Genomic DNA, 19,175 nt, shown 5'->3' with positions numbered 1-19,175 from the left:
TAAAGCACACAGATAAAGAAAAGGCAATGCTTTAATTGCTTTTAAACTTTAGGAAAAAATCACAAATATTTACATTTAAAAATACTTATCTTCTGTCTCTACAGAGATGGAAATGTTGAACTCACAGAGACATGCAGAGAACTGATGATACAGACACAGCCCCCTAGTGGGCTCCAGAAGAATTACAGCAGAGTGGAACAGAGGAGCACGGAGGGCACTGACATGATACACAACAAATATATTTTTTGGTAGAATAAAAAGCAAGAATACATTAAGATATTACATAAACACCAGAAAAAAAGAAATGTAGTAGGCTAAGACATGTTACACAGAATGAGTACAGTTTGATATATGTGTATGTTGCAAAGAAATGTACTGGGGACAGCAGTTGATGATGAAGGTACAGCATCATGCTCTCATTCATTTCCCACAAGAGTCAGGTTGGAGTAAATGCTAGCATTTAGTTGGACGTGAGTCAGTTACATAAAATACTTTGATTTCTCTCTCAATAATATTCTAGTGATTATTACTCTGCAATCTTGGCGTGCAAATATGATTAGGTAGCTGTAAGGAGTAATTTTACTGTTTTGTGGATGTTTTATTAAATCCCTTCTCTGCATTTTGGGAATGTCTGAGAGGGTGAAAGTTCCCCTAAGCAGGTAGTTTTGAATACACAGTATATATTTTACCATGCCACGGGAAATAACTGTAAGTCATCGTGGTTTTGTTGATCCTGCTGTCAGATTCAGTCCTGTGTTTTAGGCTGGTTGGAGGATGGGCGCGGGCGTTTTACAGGCTGCTGTAGATCCTCTTGATGGTGTCGCCTTCGTCCTTGGCAATGATGCCCTTCTCAATGTAAGAGTCCACCTGCTGGTCCATGAAGTCCTTCAGCTTGGACAGGTCATAATCTGGAAAGACAGACACAGCGATTCAAAGAGGGAGATCATGAGGCTGCAGCGGTTGGCGCCATAGATCAGACATTAAACTCCGGTCTTCTTAAGGCGGCACACCCAAACAAGCTATAATCTGGTAGTTCATTATCAAGTAGGATTAAGGTCAAAGTTAGCATGTCTGGAGTTAAGAAGATACCACATGAAATAAGAAGGCCAAAAGATCACAGAGGGAAGCGTGATTGGAAACTTTGTACAATGAAACGATTTCCATTTTTAAATCAGTTTCAACAACAAACCAGGTTCCCTCAAAGGCTAAAAAAGCTTGATACACCTTTTTTTTGAAGCACCATACGTATTCACCTTGCTCTAGACAAGCTGCTATCATTTAACGCAGCGCCATAAGGCCGCGGCAGGATGTGGCTATATTTAGAGGTGAACACTAACTCTGTATTATCCATCATGGTAACAAATGAGTTTCAGAGAGCGAGCAAACAGCTGCCGCACCACTTCTCCCTGCTCCGAGTGACTCTGAATGAAGGGGGAACAGAAGGACAGAGGACAGCCAAGAAGTCTCACAACAACTTCTGCGCCTTCCTAATGACATTCCTAGCATAAGAAATTTATCGCACCACTTTGAGATACAGTTGCTTTGCAGATGACAAACATGACGTGCGCGAGGGATTAGCAGAATGTGATTAGAGGCAGCGCCGCTTCTCTCAATCTTGGCTGTGAGGAGCCAAGAGGCAGAACCAGGATGTTGCCTCTACGTCCATCTGCTCCTCTGGCTAATCTGTGCAGTGTGTGGGCGTACACACACACACACACACTACACACACACGTATGCACACATTTACAAACACACAGAGTCTGCTGAGATTGTCCTAATGGGTGCTTCTGGCAGAGTAAACACAATAAATGGCCCGTCGCTCTCTCTGTTTCTATGACACTGCTTTTTGGTTGAAAAGGCTTTTGTTCTCCTCCAGCTGTACTGTCTCCGCACAGAGAGGAAAAATATAGTGAGGACGAGGAGGAGAGCAGTTTAATGTGGCGGATAAGGTGTTCTGGAAAATGAGTTCCTGATGGTTCACCTACTGAGAGGCCCACTATGGGAAAATTGGGTGATTTTTGGAGGCACATTTTGACTCTCAGTGTGTGTTCAGTCTGAGCTGGGCCGCTCTGACACCATTATCTGTCTGTCTCCTCTGCCCAGATCACTGACAGGCAGGCGGTGAGGCCCCTGTTGTCCCAGACAACCACAGCGCACACTAGAATGCTAATGAAGTGTCCCATATAGAGCCAGGTCGGAGATGAGCACCGAACAAAACTTCCCCGCTGCTTCGGCCCCTCTGCTCCAGACTATAAGCTCAGTGTCAGCCTTTTTTTTTTTTTTTTTTAACTTTCTTTCTTCTGCAGTTAAGATGCGCTCGAGAATCTAGGTCAAACTTTGTTTTTCATCTGTAACGTCTCTGTCTTTGAGCTGTTTTTCAGCGGCTGAATCACCTATTGATTGGCTCGGATTAGGGCATAAATATAAATCTCACTCAGCTGGAACTTTTGTTTTTGCGTCTGAGATGTCCCGCTGAGATGATCTCCAGCGGACGGATGGCCTGAATAGTGAGAACTCATTAACATTTCATTCTCCGCTGCTTAATTAAGCACCACTGGGCATTGATTTTACACTGTGGAGAGTCCAACAGCAGGCTTCTCCTGTTAGACCAGCGCACTGTTGTGTGTGAAGCTACAACAGTTTTCACAGCTCTGCAGACTGGTGCCGTTTCTGGGTCACATGCTGCCTCTTAATGAATGTTGACAGCTACAGTGAGGCTAAGGCAGCAAATTTAAATACACACTCACAAATGCTATAAATCTCAAGGCGTGAGTAGACATTGATGACAAAGACGTGATGGTCTTTTTATGGCTTATTTATGGCGCTGTTGTGATAGATGTGCTAATTATGCACCAGGGCACACACACGTACACCATAACTGCTGAGGAACAGGTAGGAGGGAATAAATGAATGGACCTTTGTCTCTGAACAAGGAAGCTGTATCAGGAGTAATTAGGACAGACTCATCAAGAATTATGCATATTCATGAGATCTGGAGTGAAGCATCCATCCCGTGTATCCCACACTCATTTTAATTGCAAATTGGGACTAACAAAGAAGGCTTCAAATTTTCCGTGCATCGCCTCAGACCTGTCTGTGACCCACTACAGTGAAGTGAGGAGACGAGGCTCTTAAAACTCAGGAAAGATCAGTCCAGGCTGAGTGGTCCAAAAGGAAATGATAGTGTATGCAGACACAAGATTTAGGTCTGTAGCTGCTTTCTGTTAACTTTCTCACCATCTTTGCCTTCTTCTTTGCCGTGCTTCTTCAGCCACTCAATGTTCTTCCTGATGGCCTCCAGATAAGTCTCCGACTTGCCTGGATGATCTGATAAGAGAAGGAGAAAATGAAGAAAAGGAGACATGAAAATCTTCCCTTTTAATCTATTAGAAAGTAGAAAAATAATTGAATTTGTCCTAACTGATTCTGTCATATATTGGCGCTCAGAGTAGCCTAGTTTCCACTAAAGAGTAAGTCACTGCTATCTTAGACTTATCAATTATTTACACCCCATAATTTCCCTCAAGCCAAATTTCTGTTATGTCTTTTAAATTTCAGTAGCAATGGGAACATGCTGGCAGCTCAGATTGTACTTTCATATTAAGTTAGTGGCACAATAAGACACATTTTTTCTGGTCTAGAAAAGACCTGTTAAAAGTGAAGACATGGTTGATACAGTATGTACAACCCTGACTGCAAAAAAGGTTTGGATGCTGTGCTGACGAACACTCCAGAAACATCTGTTTGGATTGTTCCACAGGTAATCAGGTTGATTGGTAACAGGTGATAGTATCATGATTGGGTATGAAAGGGGCATCCTGGAAAGGCTCAGTCGCTCACAGGCGAGGATGGAATGAGGTTAACTGCTTTGTGAACACATGATTGTATGAAGGGTAAGGGCTCATGGGCTCAGAGGGGTTGTATATGATATCTGCAGTTTTAGATTTAATTGATATTCATCACTAATCAAGATCAGACTATTGCTTAACCACAGATTAAATTTGGATTGCAATACACGCCCTTAAAGATTTTCCACAAATATGCAACTCAGTGCATCCTGTTGACATACAGATAGTACAGAGTTCAGTAAACATTACTCAGGATTTACTTCATTTCCGGCTGAAACAAATTTCCTGGTTGTAATCCTGCTCTATATTTTCATTTTGCTTTTTTTTATGTGTGTCTCTCTCTCTTTCTGTGTGTGTGTGTGTGTGTGTGTGTGTGTGTGTGTGTGTGTGTGTGTGTGTGTGTGTGTGTGTGTGTGTGTGCATTAGACTGATACAGCGCCGTGTTCAGGGACAGAGAATAGCGGCAGCTGTGACAAGCTTTTCTATGAGTGTTATTGGACTGGCCTAGATCAGGGACAAGCAGGGACTTAACTATGATTGGCCCAGACTACGCAGTGTTGCTCATTTCCTGTCAGCCCTGTCGAGGGCAAACAAAAGGTCTGAAGACCTTTCACTGAGGTAGAGCGAAGAAGATGTTTTTGCGCTATTGAACTGATATGGTTGGAATTTGCCATATTTGAGAATTTTACATTTATTTGAGACATTGGACAGAAAACAAAACAATAAAATCATAATGGAAAAAACAAACTGAAACAAAAAATAGAATAAAATAAAAAATGACCCGTGCAATTTACATGAGTGGCAAAACTGTATCGATTACTTTAGAAAGCTATGACTATCACTAAACAAGCAGCTATTCATGTGTCCTCTGGTCATTGGGACTGCGTAGTGGACTGACTGGTCTCAGTTGATGGCTGCTCCTCCTTGGTTGAGTCTTTCAGGTTCTCGTAATCCCTCTGCATCTTGGCGGCCTCGGCCTTGGTGTTGTCATCCTCGTCCAAGTTTTTTCCTACAGCGAAGAGCGCTAAAAATTACTGCTCAGCTGCTGGTAGAGATACTGAAGATAGTATTGCAATATTTTGGGAAATATGCTTGCTCACTTTCTGGCAGAGAGTAATGAACAGCTTATATATTTTTTCTTTCATATGGTCAAAGACTGAAATCTACGACTGACAGTCTGCTGTTTTGCTCTGGAGGGTAGCGGCCAGACTATTTCTTGGCTAGGAGCAGTCATTTCCTAGACGCTGTTGCCTGATTTGATCCCACCCAAGAAATAGTCCAGCACAAACCCCCCGTAAAACACTGAATCAACATTTTTACATTCAGGTTTTTGATTTTACAAGCACAATATAACATATTCAATGGCGAGCTTTAAATGTGCTGGTACGTGGATCTTCCGACAAAGCCAGACTAGCTGTTTGCCCCCTGTTATCAGGCTAAGCTAGGCTAGTTGGCTGCTGGCTGTAGCAGATTTGAAAGCAGTTTCGACCTGCTCGTTGAACACGGCCAGAAAGCTAATGAGCATATATCCCAAACTCTTCCTTTAAAGGTAAATTTAACCTCCCAGAACCTATATTTACTTGCAAATGATTTGTTTTTGTCCAGGTTTTGTCCCACATCTTTCAAGGTCATGACTTAAAAAGGTGTATAACTTAAAAAATGTAGGTACAAATATGATTAAACCATATTTAACCCCCCCCAAAAGGAGAGAGAGCCTTTACTTGCACACTTCTACCTTTGTAGCTATGCATTGCCTAATAAACCGTTTACATCTGACATTGTCTAATTCAAGTATCTGATTTTATTGATGAACGGAGGATGACTTGTGAGCCTCTTTACCATTGGGTCCGGTGAAGTCAGGAGGTCCGAGGGACTTGCCCAGCTTGTTCTTGGTCTGCATGGCTATCATAGCATCCAGGTTCTCTGCAGTGGGTGAAACAGACCAAACATTTACTTTAGATTTGATTAGCCTTGTGTTGTCAGTTCCCTCTACAGACGATGAATGGAAAGCTCTTAACCATTTGAAAGTCCCACTCTGTTCCTGTGTGACTCAGAGGGTGATTAGCATTAGAAAGGCGTGCCGTCTAATTAATGAAAAGGAGGTTCAGGAGCATGACGATGGCAAAAAAAATAAATCTTGTTTTTTTCCATGGTCATTATCAAGATGTTTTTTATGCTGCAGGCTGACCATAGGAAAAAAAATGCTAAGTTATTTACACATATAATTATATTTACAGTGGCTTCACAACAAGATTAGAGAATTTGAAAGATCCTCAGACTGGATTGACACAAACAGATCATACGGTTCAAAGAAGTGAAGTGACAACTGATCCTGGATTAACAAATGGGTAAACACTATGTTCAAAAAGGAGAGGAGAGATCATTCTTCTTCCTGTTTAGCTTTTGAAAGCACTATTTAAATGTTTAATACATGTTTTATACACACTATAGTGTAGTTGTACATAGCTCAGGACAAATGTGTATGATTTTACACCTATTTAGCAACAATTTTTCAGATGATGACATATTTTATATCATTGCAAGTGTGTTTAACTATATTGTCGTTAATTATCTCTTTTTTTACACTTATGGGTGCCTCACAAGAGGAGATATAAATGTTACATAAGCTAATATATGTCTAAGACACACTATGCAAAGTCCCAAACTGTGATAAAATATGTGAAAACTGTGAAAATATGTGATATGTGACGAAAGCTGGAACATAAGTCCAGAACATAAGGGAGGTTTGCCTACTGACAGAATATCAGATATGTGGAAAGGAGGACACGAGGACAACAAAGAGATGACATCAGCAGAGTAACCGAGCATCAGGGAGCCTTACGACTTCCTCTCTCATCTGCATTCACTCCAGCCTCCTTTCACTTCTTATCGTCTGAACATCTCACGTTGCCTTTCACTTTCTGTAAATTCAAGCTGCCTCCACCCACCTGTAGCAGAGTGGAGGTCCATTATTTCATCCACTCCATCTGCCCACACACGCACTCTCACGCGCACACACACAGCACACACACACCACCTTCCTTTCCTCTCTCTCTCTATTTGTCTGCATCACCTTCAGGCAGATTAGCTTTGATTGACAGCTGTGTTTATTCAGTTGTGTACCTGGGTGACTCATCAGAGCATCACTGCCAGTTGGGGGGTGGGGGGTGGGGGTTATTAGCATAACACGTTGCTAGGTGATGGTGGGATTCCTTCCTCTTGTCTCCTGACAACCTATACTACATAAAGCCAGAATGGTTGCCAAGGACAGTCACATCTTGTGTAACAGTATATGGCTGTTTTGTTCTGGTGTGTAACGTCAGCACTGGTCATTTGCTCCGCTGTAAGGGATAACAATGGCCAGCTGCTGCCAGGGGTCATCTGAAGGAGTATTGATTAATCCCTCTCCAGCCCACATAAGTCAGCCTTAGATATAACACTTGATCGCGTGGGGCAGACACATTGTAAACCTATTTTTGATCTGAACTGACTGAAACAATTAGCTAACTAACTGAGTAGTCAACAGACAGAAAATTAATTGGTAATTTATCAGTAGAAAATGCCAAAGATTTTTTGTTTTAAGCTTCTCAGATATGAGGATTGGCTGCTTTTCGGTGTTTTTAATGTACATTTCTCTCCATTTGGGATTGCTGGATTGAAAAACAAGCAATTTGAGGACATGATCCTGGGCTCTGGAAACCTCTGATGGCCATTATTCTAAATTCCAATGTGAAATGACTGGAAAGTTAATGAAAAACATTGATTCATTGACACATTAATCAATAATGACAATAATCTTGTGAGACCTGATTTCAAAGCACAGCTAAATGTGTGAAATCGCTTCCATTGTTTGTGTCTGGCACTGAATGACGTCTGAACAGAGAGAGAGAGAGAGATGTTGGGTCTGGGGTCTCCTGAGGCTCACACAGGGAGATGACAGCTGTCCCTTACAGGTGGCTGACCTTTTCACTGGCCGCTGATGTGATGACAAGCCTTAAAATCTGGGCTGGTTATATAGGGTGCCCCTGACACTAATCTGTCTGTGCAGGCTTCACACTCCAGTGCACCCACTGACAGGGAATATTGGCTCGACTGAACGCACAGAGAACGCGAAGAAAAAGCACACGTAACGTGAAGAGACATAGAAATGCATGCGTGCTAGTCGGCTAATGCAATAGATGGATTGAAACTTTAAATCTTTCATCCTCTTGCTGCCATTCAACATGGTCAGAATCAATATCACAGTATTATATATGTATTATACGATGTAAGATGGCAAATGATATTACATGACACCAGATAAGATAGAATAATGCGAATAAAGCAATTTAAATTTTAAATCAAGGTGGACAATACTAGTTTTGATACTAGTTTATGACTTTTTCCTGGACCTTTCACACATTTAAAGACTGTGAAGTATGGTTGAAAGGTTTGGAAAAAGCTAATAAACTGAACTTGCGTTAGAAGCTAACAGTCAGGAATGAAGCGAGGCCTTCAGGGACTGTAGCACCTGTTATATGATTCTACGCCTCACGTTCTGGCACTGAATGTGCCGGACTGCAGATAAACTGCTTATTTAAATACTGCTTTTATCTTACTCCTTCATTTATTTGCATAGTGAAATCAAACCATTAAAAACACAACACAAAAGGAAAGAAGGAAATTGCGCAGGTCATAGTTAGAAAACCCCTCGAGCCTCACTTCAATGTGCACTATAAGCAAATAAATAAGTCCGACACTCTTTGCTGTGTTGTGTCTTACCCAGATAGGACACTCCCTCCTCTGGAGTGATGGTGCCGTACTTCACCATCATCTTCACAAAGTCAATCAGCGTCTTCATGATGGTGATCAGGGTCTCTCTCTCCTGGGTGTCTTGTTCTGCAGTAGCAAAGCAGAGGACAAACTCAGAACCAGCGTCTAGCATCAAGGTTTCCTTAATGCTCATTGGTTGTCAAGGCGTTAATGCTATCACATGGTGCTTGGCTGTGGGGGCCATGATGATGGGATTATGAACGCTTGTGTGTGTGTTTCATGTGCACTTCCTAGGAGGATGTATGGTTGAGAGAAAGGTGAACAAAATAAACACAGGCTCATCCTTGTGAACAATATTGCCATGGATGTGAAGAACTCGTATCTTTGGATGCAGTGAAGCAGTGATGTAAAACGTCACGGCGACCCCGGCGTGCGCTGGAGTTCTTACCGGAGTCGAGGCTCCTGAGCAGACGGTAGAAGTTGGGGAAGTACTGCAGGTCCTGGAGGCCGTCTTCTGGGCTCACCTCGTTGCCCTCCTCAGCATCTCTGTCCCAGGTGTTGTCAGCCACGTCGCCGCCCTCTTCTTCTGCATCCCTGTCCATCTCGTCCTCAGTCTCATCATCATCTTCTCCTTCGTCCTCGTCCTCATCCTCGTAGTGGCGTCTGGGAGGCTCCCACGTGTCCTGGAAATGCCATTTTTTTTGTTGTTGTCATTCTCATCCTTATTGTTGTTACTGTTCATCACTTCTTTACAGGTTTTACCATGTTTGCGTCTGAGCCCTGGTCGTCCTGCTCTCCCCTGGTTTCTTGGTCGTTGCTGTCAACGTCCTCAATCTCGTTGTTCTTGGCGTTTTTAGTGATGAGATCCTGGAGAGCTTCGGCCACCTGGTACTCCAGAGTATCTGCCTGGCTATCTGTGATCTACAGAGAGACAAGGAGACAGACGGAGAACAATTGTGTGTGTTAACAAATGTGCTGCGAAAAGTGGTGGAACAGAACAACCCGTGCTGACGACGAACCTCCATGTATCACATATATTGATCACTGTCACTGAAAAATCCATCACGGGCAGCAATGTGGATACTGCACAGAAACTTATTGAGTGTCAAAAAAAACAATTTACAACCAGAACAAAGCACAATTCACACATCTCTTTGTCTCCTGCTGAGGAAGCAGGAACTGCAGGGAGAGCAGTCCTGTTGAGAAAATGTCACGCTGCATGCTGGGTCCAACGGCACATGAGAGTACAAGCTCACAACCCACCAGCCCCAGTTTGAGCAGTTTGGAGACGATCCTGTCGAACACCCCTCTGTCGTCCTCCTCGTAGATCTTGTTCGCGATCTTCTGCACGATGTCTTCGGCTGTCAGCGGAGTGCCGTCCACCTGACGGAAGCTCTCGGGGTCATCTAAGAGGAGACGACACACGTGTTGACATTATTTAAAACTTTCTGAACATGCTGTTAGCTGTGCAGCATATAAAGCAGGTGTTTCTGCTCTAATTCTTGATCTGTTTCAGCTTCTGTAGAAGGTTTCAAGCTTGTTTTCTCTGCTCTTTACTGTGCTCTATCTGCCTTTTCCTCTAGCTCTCTATTGTAGCATAAATAAAGCCTCTCTCACATTAGGCGGAAAAAGATTTTCCACTAATAAATCCTCTTCTCATATTTCACACATCTATATCTACAGTATTGAATAAGAAAAGTGCAATTGTTCCAGCTTGACTCTTACATAATGGTCCCTGATACTCCCAAAGGTCCACACACAATAAAAATAAACAGTGCCAGAATACTTTTGCCTGTATTGGCGGCTTGAATCATCAGTGATGTGCTTTACCTCCACACTCTGGGCTTATTTCTGTCTCACTCTTGGAAATAAGAAATGAAATCTAGCTGCGCTTGCCAAATTTAGACGTAGCGTAACCCGACGAGCTGCTTGTCATTGCCGGGCCGACCCAGCGATCGATGAAGCGTAGCACTCAGCGCGTTGTGTCTGAGTCACCTCACCTCAGAGTCTCTGCTTTATGCTGATAATTGGATATCAGATTGCATGCGTATGCAGTGAAATGTGTGCTGATCTGAAGAGAACTATGGAGGCGAAATAATCTACGCAGATATCAGCAAATGACTGGAGAAAATGTCTTTTGAGTGTGATTTCTAAAGCTAGATCAGTCAGAAATATTTGGTATTTCTCTTTGTTATTATATGAGATGCAGATGAGTGGTGGCCTGTGTTTATGAGAAACATCCAGTCTCCTGTGAATAGATGAAAGAAGAGGCCGGTGCAGTAGTGAGGGCTGGCTTTCACGGCTGCGGTGTCTGACAGGACGAGGATAATCTTTCTCACTGGCGAGCACGTGTTCTGTCTTTGACTCTTTCTATCTGTCTCTGCTTATCCCCATCACATGCACGTGTTTTCTCTGCCTCCCCTTCCTTAAAATGTCTGCCTGCTGGCCTGCCAGTGACAGACAGAAGCACGCGGCGTGAGGCCTGCCCTTGGTGACAGGGGCAAAGATCGCCCGAGCAGAAGGACTCACACCCAGCCCGGCAGTGAGCAGCACTGCTCCCTTTCAAACAGGACAGGGCCTGTTGGAACGAGGTGCATGGTGACAGGTGTGCGTACCCTGGTATTTGCCGTTGTCCATCCCGTTCTTGGTGGAGTCGTAGTCCTCAGCCAGGCGCCGGCTCTTGGTGGAGTCTGACTCATCTGGAACGTACTGGTCCTCGTTCTTAAGTGGCACCTCGGTGGCCTCCTTTGGTTTCTGGCCATCTGCCAGTGACTTCAGCACAGTTAAGTCATCCAGGTCCTGCTGCGTCTCTGTGTCCTTGGAGGCAGTGGGACGCCTGCTCTCTGAAAGGCAGGAGAGACAGAATGAGCAAACCGGAGAAAAAGACCAACTCCTCTCACATGATTGTGTTTCCCAGTTCAGATGAAGCCTATTTTACTGGAAACGCTGCACCACAAACTCACTCAGCAGCCGGAAATGAAGTCTTTAATTGATTGGCAATAAGGTTTCCTCTTACCAGCTGACTGAACCGCAGCCTTCACGCTGTCCGCCTCAGCAATCTGGAGAAATGACGAACAAACAAATAATTTCCACTCAGGATATAAACTCTGATTGATAATATTTACTGTGCTAATACATATTGTTTAACAAGTGACCATAAAGCCTGTATGGCCGGATATTGGATGGGAAAATTAGCTATGGGACATGGAGAAGGAGGGCTTACCTGCTCTTGTAGTGGTCTTTCTTCTGTTAACTGTCTATTGTACACAGTTTTATCTGCAACAGAAACAAAATGCATGAAATTGCTAAACTGCTGGCTCAAAGAAGACTTTATAATGAAATTACAAATGCACATTGCACACACATAAACAGACGTTTTGACAAATCTCAGACAAGATGATGTAAGTGAATAATTGTTTTTCTTGTCGTTTTCATACATTTTCTGCTTTCAGACTTGTACGGGATCGTTCCTGCTTTCCCAACTCACCAAAGGCAGAGGCAGAGCTTAATCGGATTATCAAACAAAAGATTAAACTGCGGCGAAAATAGACCACAAGCGGCCATAACATGCGACCAGCCCGCCTCTGCTGAGCTGGAGCTCAACTTTAAACGCACTGTTCTTTCAGTGTTTAGTCAGTCAGGAGGCTGATAGCTGAATTAAAATTGGAGTATATGAAACCATAATAAAGGCTGTACAAAGATGAACAGGAATTACTAATAAATTCAAATAATAATCCTTGAACGTGGACTGTAGAGGGTGTGCAACGTGGTGGCCAAATTTAGTTTAAATCTGTAAAGATATTCCTATTTTTTGTAAATGTTTTAAGGACGATCAATAATGAGTTAACCATAATCTTGTAGTATTTTCTATTTTTAAATTTCAGGTGCCATGTGTGCCGGCTGCACTTTGTGATGTTCTTATTTCTAATTTCTCATCGCAGAAACAGTTTTCTCTCACATTTCTACAGTTTTCTTGCACATATGCTTTACGGCACAAGGCTACCACAATACACCTTTATTTCCCGGTTGGAGGCGATGCCGAACTCACCATCCGCTGAGGCTGTAGGTGTGGGGAAGGCAGATATCTGGCTCACTACATTCAGGGCTAGAAGCTGGAAAAGGACGAAAAGGCCAACGGATTTTGACGCCATCCTGAAATACGCCGCCTCGGATTGTCCAGGAGGAAGATATATCCTGGCTGTCTTGCCCTCCCCCTGATGAGAAGTGCTGAATGGGTGGACAGCTCCGCTCCTGCTCCGGCCGGTCAATGGTGCTGAAACAGCCGCGGAGGATGCGCCCCGGGTACCCGCTCTGTCAGACGCACCGGGCGGGGAGGGGCTGGCCAAATCTCCGCTGTGCGCTGGAGCTGTTGCCGAGCCGCGGTGCTGAAACCAGGTCACCTCTCTATAATTATAACCAGATAAGCAGGGAGGCTCTTCAAGCCCCGTGTGAGCTACAGCATCATCTGCCGAAGCTGTAATAGAGCCTACTACAAGACCTGCCTTCTCATGTCTTTACAGAGGAGGGGGAGGAGAAGGGGGAGGAAGAGGAGGAGAACACTGCAAGAAGTGTCCATCCTGCCAAGACTTTTCAGCTGGTGTTTCAGCTGCTGCTGAACTGTAGCTTTATCACTGATGATCAGGGGGAAACAATAAAACAATTATGTGATTTCACATATTTGCAGCGCCAAAAGATTTAAAATTCAGTTTAGTTTTTTTTTTTCTTGAAATAAGTTCAGTTGTCTGAACACTGGAGGAGCGTTTTTACGCATCATTCAACATCTTTTTTTCGCAGGAGAAAACAACGAGAAACAAGCAATGCTGCACATGTAATAAGCCGCATTTAGTTTACATTTTACATTTGCTGAATTCTTAACCCACAACGTTGCAAAGTGCACACGAGGGTTCAATACTTTGGGCAGCGTTTGAGCTGAAAATCCGCCCATTCCGTGCGTCACACACAACCTGCGTCATGGTCGTAGATCTTCCACTGGCCGGTCAATAGCAACCGTTATTAAAACGGCAAACAATCAGACACATCAACAAAGGGGGAGATCTATTGGGCCACTTTTATGACCACTTTGCTTTCATAAGCCCAGCGCATTGCTAATTAGATGCGGGCTTACGTCTCTTATGGATGATTCAGGGGTCATTAGGTTCAGTTTCCAGCGGGCTGTTCAGTTCCCAAAGTGCCGGTCCTGATGAAATAAAGTGGCTTAATTTGCCATGTTATTGTTTAAGAATAAAAAGCAGAGAGGGAAATACTACAGCTGTTAGAGCACGTCTTTAAATATGGTCTACTTGTTGAAAAATATGAAGTGAAATCAGGTGTCATCATGAAAAAGTTTGTGGTCTACATGAAGAGGTCATGTCCCTCCACAGCGGGCGGCTGTCCTTCGTAGCTGCAGGCCATATGATCTGGATGATGCAGCATGTTGTTGGTAATCCTCTGATTTCTAAAAGCCTTATGTGTGAGATTAAAATGCACCCTGGTCAGCGATTTGACAGTTCTTCTCTCAGAGGAGTCATTTCACTTCACACCACCCATTTGTTGGCCTTTATAAGAAGCAGTGAAGTGAGATGAACTCTTCGCTTCGATTCTTTTCCTTCTGGCAGCAGAGTAAATGACTTTTAAAGGCTGTTTGCTGCCAGTTGTTTCCCACACACCATGTAGGAGTGAGCTATTGTTTGCTTTCACCCTGTTTAGATTTGGTACCACTGTTGGCTGGCTGTGAGCCATTAGTGATCTCTCTGTGTGTGTGTGTCGTTACAGTGCAGCTTGCTGTCATGGAACAGTCAATATAAAACATTATGATGATACCCTGTGATATGGTGCAATAGTAGACGCATTGGCTTGTCATGGAGGGAAAAAGCTCAGGTGTTGCTATAACTGTTACCAGGAAACTGAAACCATCAATAATTATATTATTTAATTATTAATTCAATTATTTGTCCTGTCCAAAACAGCTAAGTGGAGTCTCAGACGGGGATAATAAAACCAGGTCTATACCAATCTCCACATATTCACACCAGAGATATTTTTCTTTTTGTGGTTTGTGAAATATAATAATGAACCTGAACATATTTGTGCATTTTGCAGCATTTGGCTGCACTTTCCTCCAGGCCTCCTCTCCTTCTAATGTGCTCTCTCTCAGTTCCAGCTCTCTTCTCTCTCCCTTTCTCTTTCTCTGTCCTGAGGAGGATTTCAGTGAGTGAAGACCAGGAAACATAGCAAACAACATGCTCAACATTTATCAAGCGGAGAGCTCTTCCTCACTTCAGATCTATTAATAACAGGACGCACAGCTTTGTTCGCTTGACAATGCTGACAGGATGGCTTTCAGTGAGGTGTTCGCAAAGGAGTGAACAGCATGTCTGCACCTTAGACGGAGACGGATAACAGGAACACTTAGAATTAATCATATAGGCCAACACAACAACATCGTGTGACCTCAGAAATGATCAGAGAGATAATCCACCTCTCGCTCTGTGTCAACAACAAGGGATTAAAAACTGTGTTTTTATTTTGCACGGATGTTAAGCTGGATTGCAGAGTAATGTGTAATATAAGGTGTTCCTGGTATTTATACCTCCTGCTGAAAGCGTTTGTGCAATTACGCTCACCATATGGAATACACCATTGAGTTAAGGGCATTTGTTTTCATCAAGCATCATTTGTATCACAAGAATAAAGTCTCACATCATCATCATTATCATCTTTAAATGTTATTCATACTTAAGAAAATGTGCCATTTTATCAACGCAGTGAAGCTGCTTCAGGGTGGTAGAATTGATTCTGCCCCATCACTCGGCCTGCTTCAGTGCAGGATGGGATGTTTGCCACTTTCTGTGGGATGATTGCACTTCCTGTCCAATGCCTGTCTCAGCAGTCTAAGAGCAGGAGCACAGCCAAGATCAAGCCTATCCGACACTCAATCTAGTAAGAACACCAAAGGACACATCCAAGGAATATCATCATCCAAAGCAGAGGTAATTACCTAACGGATGAGCAGAGGGGGGACTGGGATGGGTGTGCAGCAGTGCTCATTTTCTTCAGCTTTACGTGGATTTATTCAGCTATATTTGCTGCGAATCCCTCATATTTGATTTTTTTGCTGATCTTTTCTGTGTCTGACTTGGCTCAGGCTGTCATCATGTCTCAGATATGCACTACACTGCTGACATCTTGTGTGGAGGAGCTGTCATTACACTCACTCCTCAGTCCGTCGTCCCTTTGACAAAATGCCAACATGCAAGCCAAAAAAAAACCTCACGAGTTCCTCCATGGAGGAAAGAGTTCATCTATCAGCTCCAACCCTTGGGAGGAATTGTATTCACAAAGACTTCCTGACCTCTGACAATAATAATAATAAAAAAACATGTAAACAACTTGTTTGGCTCAGATTGCACGCTTGCTTACTCACATAGTTTCTCCCTGTAAACACTGCAGCAGTATTCCTCTATACAATGTATTTTCTCACAGATGGTTTCTTTCACTGGCCTTCCCAAAAGAGCTGAGACATAACCAGAAAGTTTTATTTTGAAATTATGAGATAAATGAAGCTTCACTCCTGCAAATTGGACCACAGCGTCATAAATATTGAACAATGATACTGAATAAATTAAACAACAATATAATATTAGCAGGAGAAGCTTCATATGGGAGCTCTAAGTGCTAAATTCTAAGAAATATTTTATTTTGTCTTTGTTAAAATGAAAAATTAGTCAAATTTTTCAACATATTGTAGGTACCCAGTAACTATTCCCAGATGAAGTCTGTGGTTCATACAGTGAATATACTGCCATCATGTGTTTGCTGAATATACCGCAGTTTGTGTTGAAATGAGGCTTTTAGTTGGTCATCTTTTAAAAAAACTATACATTTCATACAGATGTACATAACAAACTAGATCATAATGATATGGTTTATAGTGCCAGTGGATTGGTGAACATCACTGCTCAGCAGATATTTCACTGATAATCTTAGAAATCGACATTATGTTATGTTTTTGTCTTATTAGGTGGTGATGACAAGAAAAGTCAAAACTGAGTAATAACCGTGTAAAATCAATGCAAGTATTGGAATCATTTAAGAAGATAAGAAGATTCAGTGATTGAATACTCATTTGATAATACAGACCAAACAGGTGAAGCTTTAAGACAAGCAGGGAGTTAACTGTGAACAAACGACACAGCAGAGACTAGAGGAGGTAACACAGGAGCTAACCGTTTCTGAGAAGCACAGCTTTCACGAGCTTTGCTGTAAACCACACACTTCTGAGTAGTCGTAGGAGCAGGAGTCATTCTTCGTGGTTTGTGGTGGGTGAGCCACACCCTTCAGCTCTTAGTCATGAGCAGAATCTTAATACAACCGTACTTTGTAATAGTGTGCTCCCAACAGTTTGGAAAGGAAAGTCCTTTATTTCCTGTTTCGTCATGACAGTGACTCCGCGTTGAAGTCCATGAAGAAATGATTTTTCCCGATCAGCGGCTGTTCTGAGGTCAAATCTGTGCAACCTGGTCTTAAAGTGGTGTGGTGTTGGAATGAGATGTTGAACAATCATACAGTTTTGTTGTGTTGGATGTCCACATACCTACTGTACTGTGTGGCTCTAACTAGGAAAATATGTATTATGACTTCAATACCCTCACATTTACCATTATAGTTGCCCAACAAATGTCACAGCTCAGTGGACAGTGGATTGACTGCATGTGTACTCCACCATGTAGTAGCATGTAGCACTCCAACAACATTGCCCCATTCAAAAAAAAACCCATCAAATTTGATGCAGTGCATTCAGAGATGCCTTTTTTTTATTCCACTTCCTTGCCAAGACCTGGCATCTACATCACCCACAATGCACCTCGACCGTTGACAGTTCAGTCGGAGATTTGGGTAACAGGGGTCTTTCATGCTCACTCCTTCAGCCATGACTGACACTGACTCGAATGACATCACTTGAGGCAGTTTATCAGAGCCTCAGAAGGCTTTATACAACTTTCTTTTCCCCATATGTGGTCGCCCTCCCCAAGACCTGGAAACAGACTTTGATGTGTCAGATCTTTGGCGTTTTTTTCTCTTTGAGCACTTCCAGCATTCACCATTTAAAACATTGCATCTCTGGGAGGTTGGTGATTAAAGTTTCTCAGCGTTCGTCACATGCACCTGACCTGACCTGACCGAATAATCGTCTGTGTGTGTTTGTGGGGAGAGGTGGTGGGACGCGCTGTTGATATAGTGTTTATTTGTCCTTCTGCTGTTTGTAAATGCCCTCTGACTCTCCTCTGGGAAGGTTCAAAACAGAGGCTGTCTCTGGAGAATGAGGCCGAGATGGAAGGACATGAATTTTCTCTTTGCATCAGATCCCAGGCTGAACTGTTTGTAGGGCTTCAAAGACCGGAGCCCTGACTCAAGGATTCATACCAGAGGAAATTGAGGGAGAGAGGCGCTTTTGATATTTCGTCTATATACAGCCTTTTCAAACACTATGCAGAGGACACTTTTATTTGTTCAGTGTTTACCAAGAAACCTGTGGTTGTTTGGGACAAACAAGCCTTTGTGTGGACGCATTGATCCATTCTTTTATTCAGATTGCTATCTGTGGTCACCAGGCCTATGTAAATAGGTCCCATTTGAAGTAGTTCCTTTGTTCCATTTGAACAGCCGTTTTGACCGAGACAAAAAACAGCCGTAACACAATGAAATGCCTTTGATAAACCTTGATACAAGCCACTTATTTCCAATTAGTTACACAATTTTTTTGTGACTGCAATCTATCAGCTGGAGAGCATAAGGCCCAGTGACGTAGTAATCAGTGCGAGGCGACGCTTCACCACTAGAGGTCTATGCTTTCCCCTTAAACACAGTGGAGATGGAGAAGTTGCATGGAATTAGAAAAAAGGGCAAAAGGGCAAGCAAAAATCTTAACCACCCTCTTATTTGTTTGCATGCAAACTGGTTAATTGTGGGGTGAAATGCTGCTGCACATCTGTCACGTTGCCACATCCTGGTTTAGGATTTCCTATTATCTGCTTTTTTCAGGCTAGCTGTGCTATTTTTGAATTTTACCACCTTCAGGCAGTTCCAATGAGCGAGCCGGTTGTTCTCTGTGTTCCTCAAACACATTTTTAAAGGTCAAGCATCCTGCAGTGGGGATCGGCGGTATCAACAGTTGGGCTTCTCTTTCAGCGGCTGCCATTAAGTGATGATGCAGCTGACTCCCTCCTCATCCTCTGATCCATTGGGTGGCAGCGCTGGGAGATCATTAAGTCACAGGCTGTTTCAGTCTGTCAGATATGTGCATTTTTTGTTTGTGTTGGTGTGCGGTCTTGTTTGACAGCACTTCTGAAAACACTTGTTTAATGTCTCTGGCTGTGGAGGAACATTGTCAAGTCTGAGAAAATGACCCCTAATGATGTCTTCAGGGCTATTTTTGCTTGGATCTGGAGACTGTTAGAAGATTTTGGCATTGAGTTTGAAAGATGTGGATTCACACCACGCAGTTTGGGTAGAAAATAAAGATGCTGTTACTGGTTGCATAATGGGACCTGTAATATTTAAGAGCGAAACCCCACA

General features: G+C 43.1%; 1 protein-coding gene across 1 annotated transcript; it reads right to left on the bottom strand.

The window, feature by feature from the left end:
* Positions 1-13: 13 nt before the first annotated feature.
* Positions 14-13,227, bottom strand: scg3 (secretogranin III). Its single transcript, XM_070983419.1, has 12 exons — positions 12,649-13,227; positions 11,824-11,876; positions 11,617-11,659; positions 11,216-11,443; positions 9,864-10,006; positions 9,363-9,521; positions 9,049-9,283; positions 8,610-8,726; positions 5,688-5,771; positions 4,747-4,857; positions 3,238-3,327; positions 14-908 (listed from the first exon to the last, which is right to left on the bottom strand). Exons 1-12 carry the CDS (start codon positions 12,749-12,751, stop codon positions 790-792), a joined length of 1,485 nt encoding a protein of 494 aa, XP_070839520.1. The 5' UTR covers positions 12,752-13,227; the 3' UTR covers positions 14-789.
* Between the last annotated feature and the right edge of the window lie 5,948 nt (positions 13,228-19,175).

This window comes from Chaetodon trifascialis, chromosome 1 (genome assembly GCF_039877785.1).
Source record: "Chaetodon trifascialis isolate fChaTrf1 chromosome 1, fChaTrf1.hap1, whole genome shotgun sequence".
Lineage (NCBI taxonomy): Eukaryota > Metazoa > Chordata > Actinopteri > Chaetodontiformes > Chaetodontidae > Chaetodon > Chaetodon trifascialis.
The sequence above is the reverse complement of the archived record's forward strand: the minus strand, read 5'-3'. Positions and strand labels throughout refer to the sequence as shown.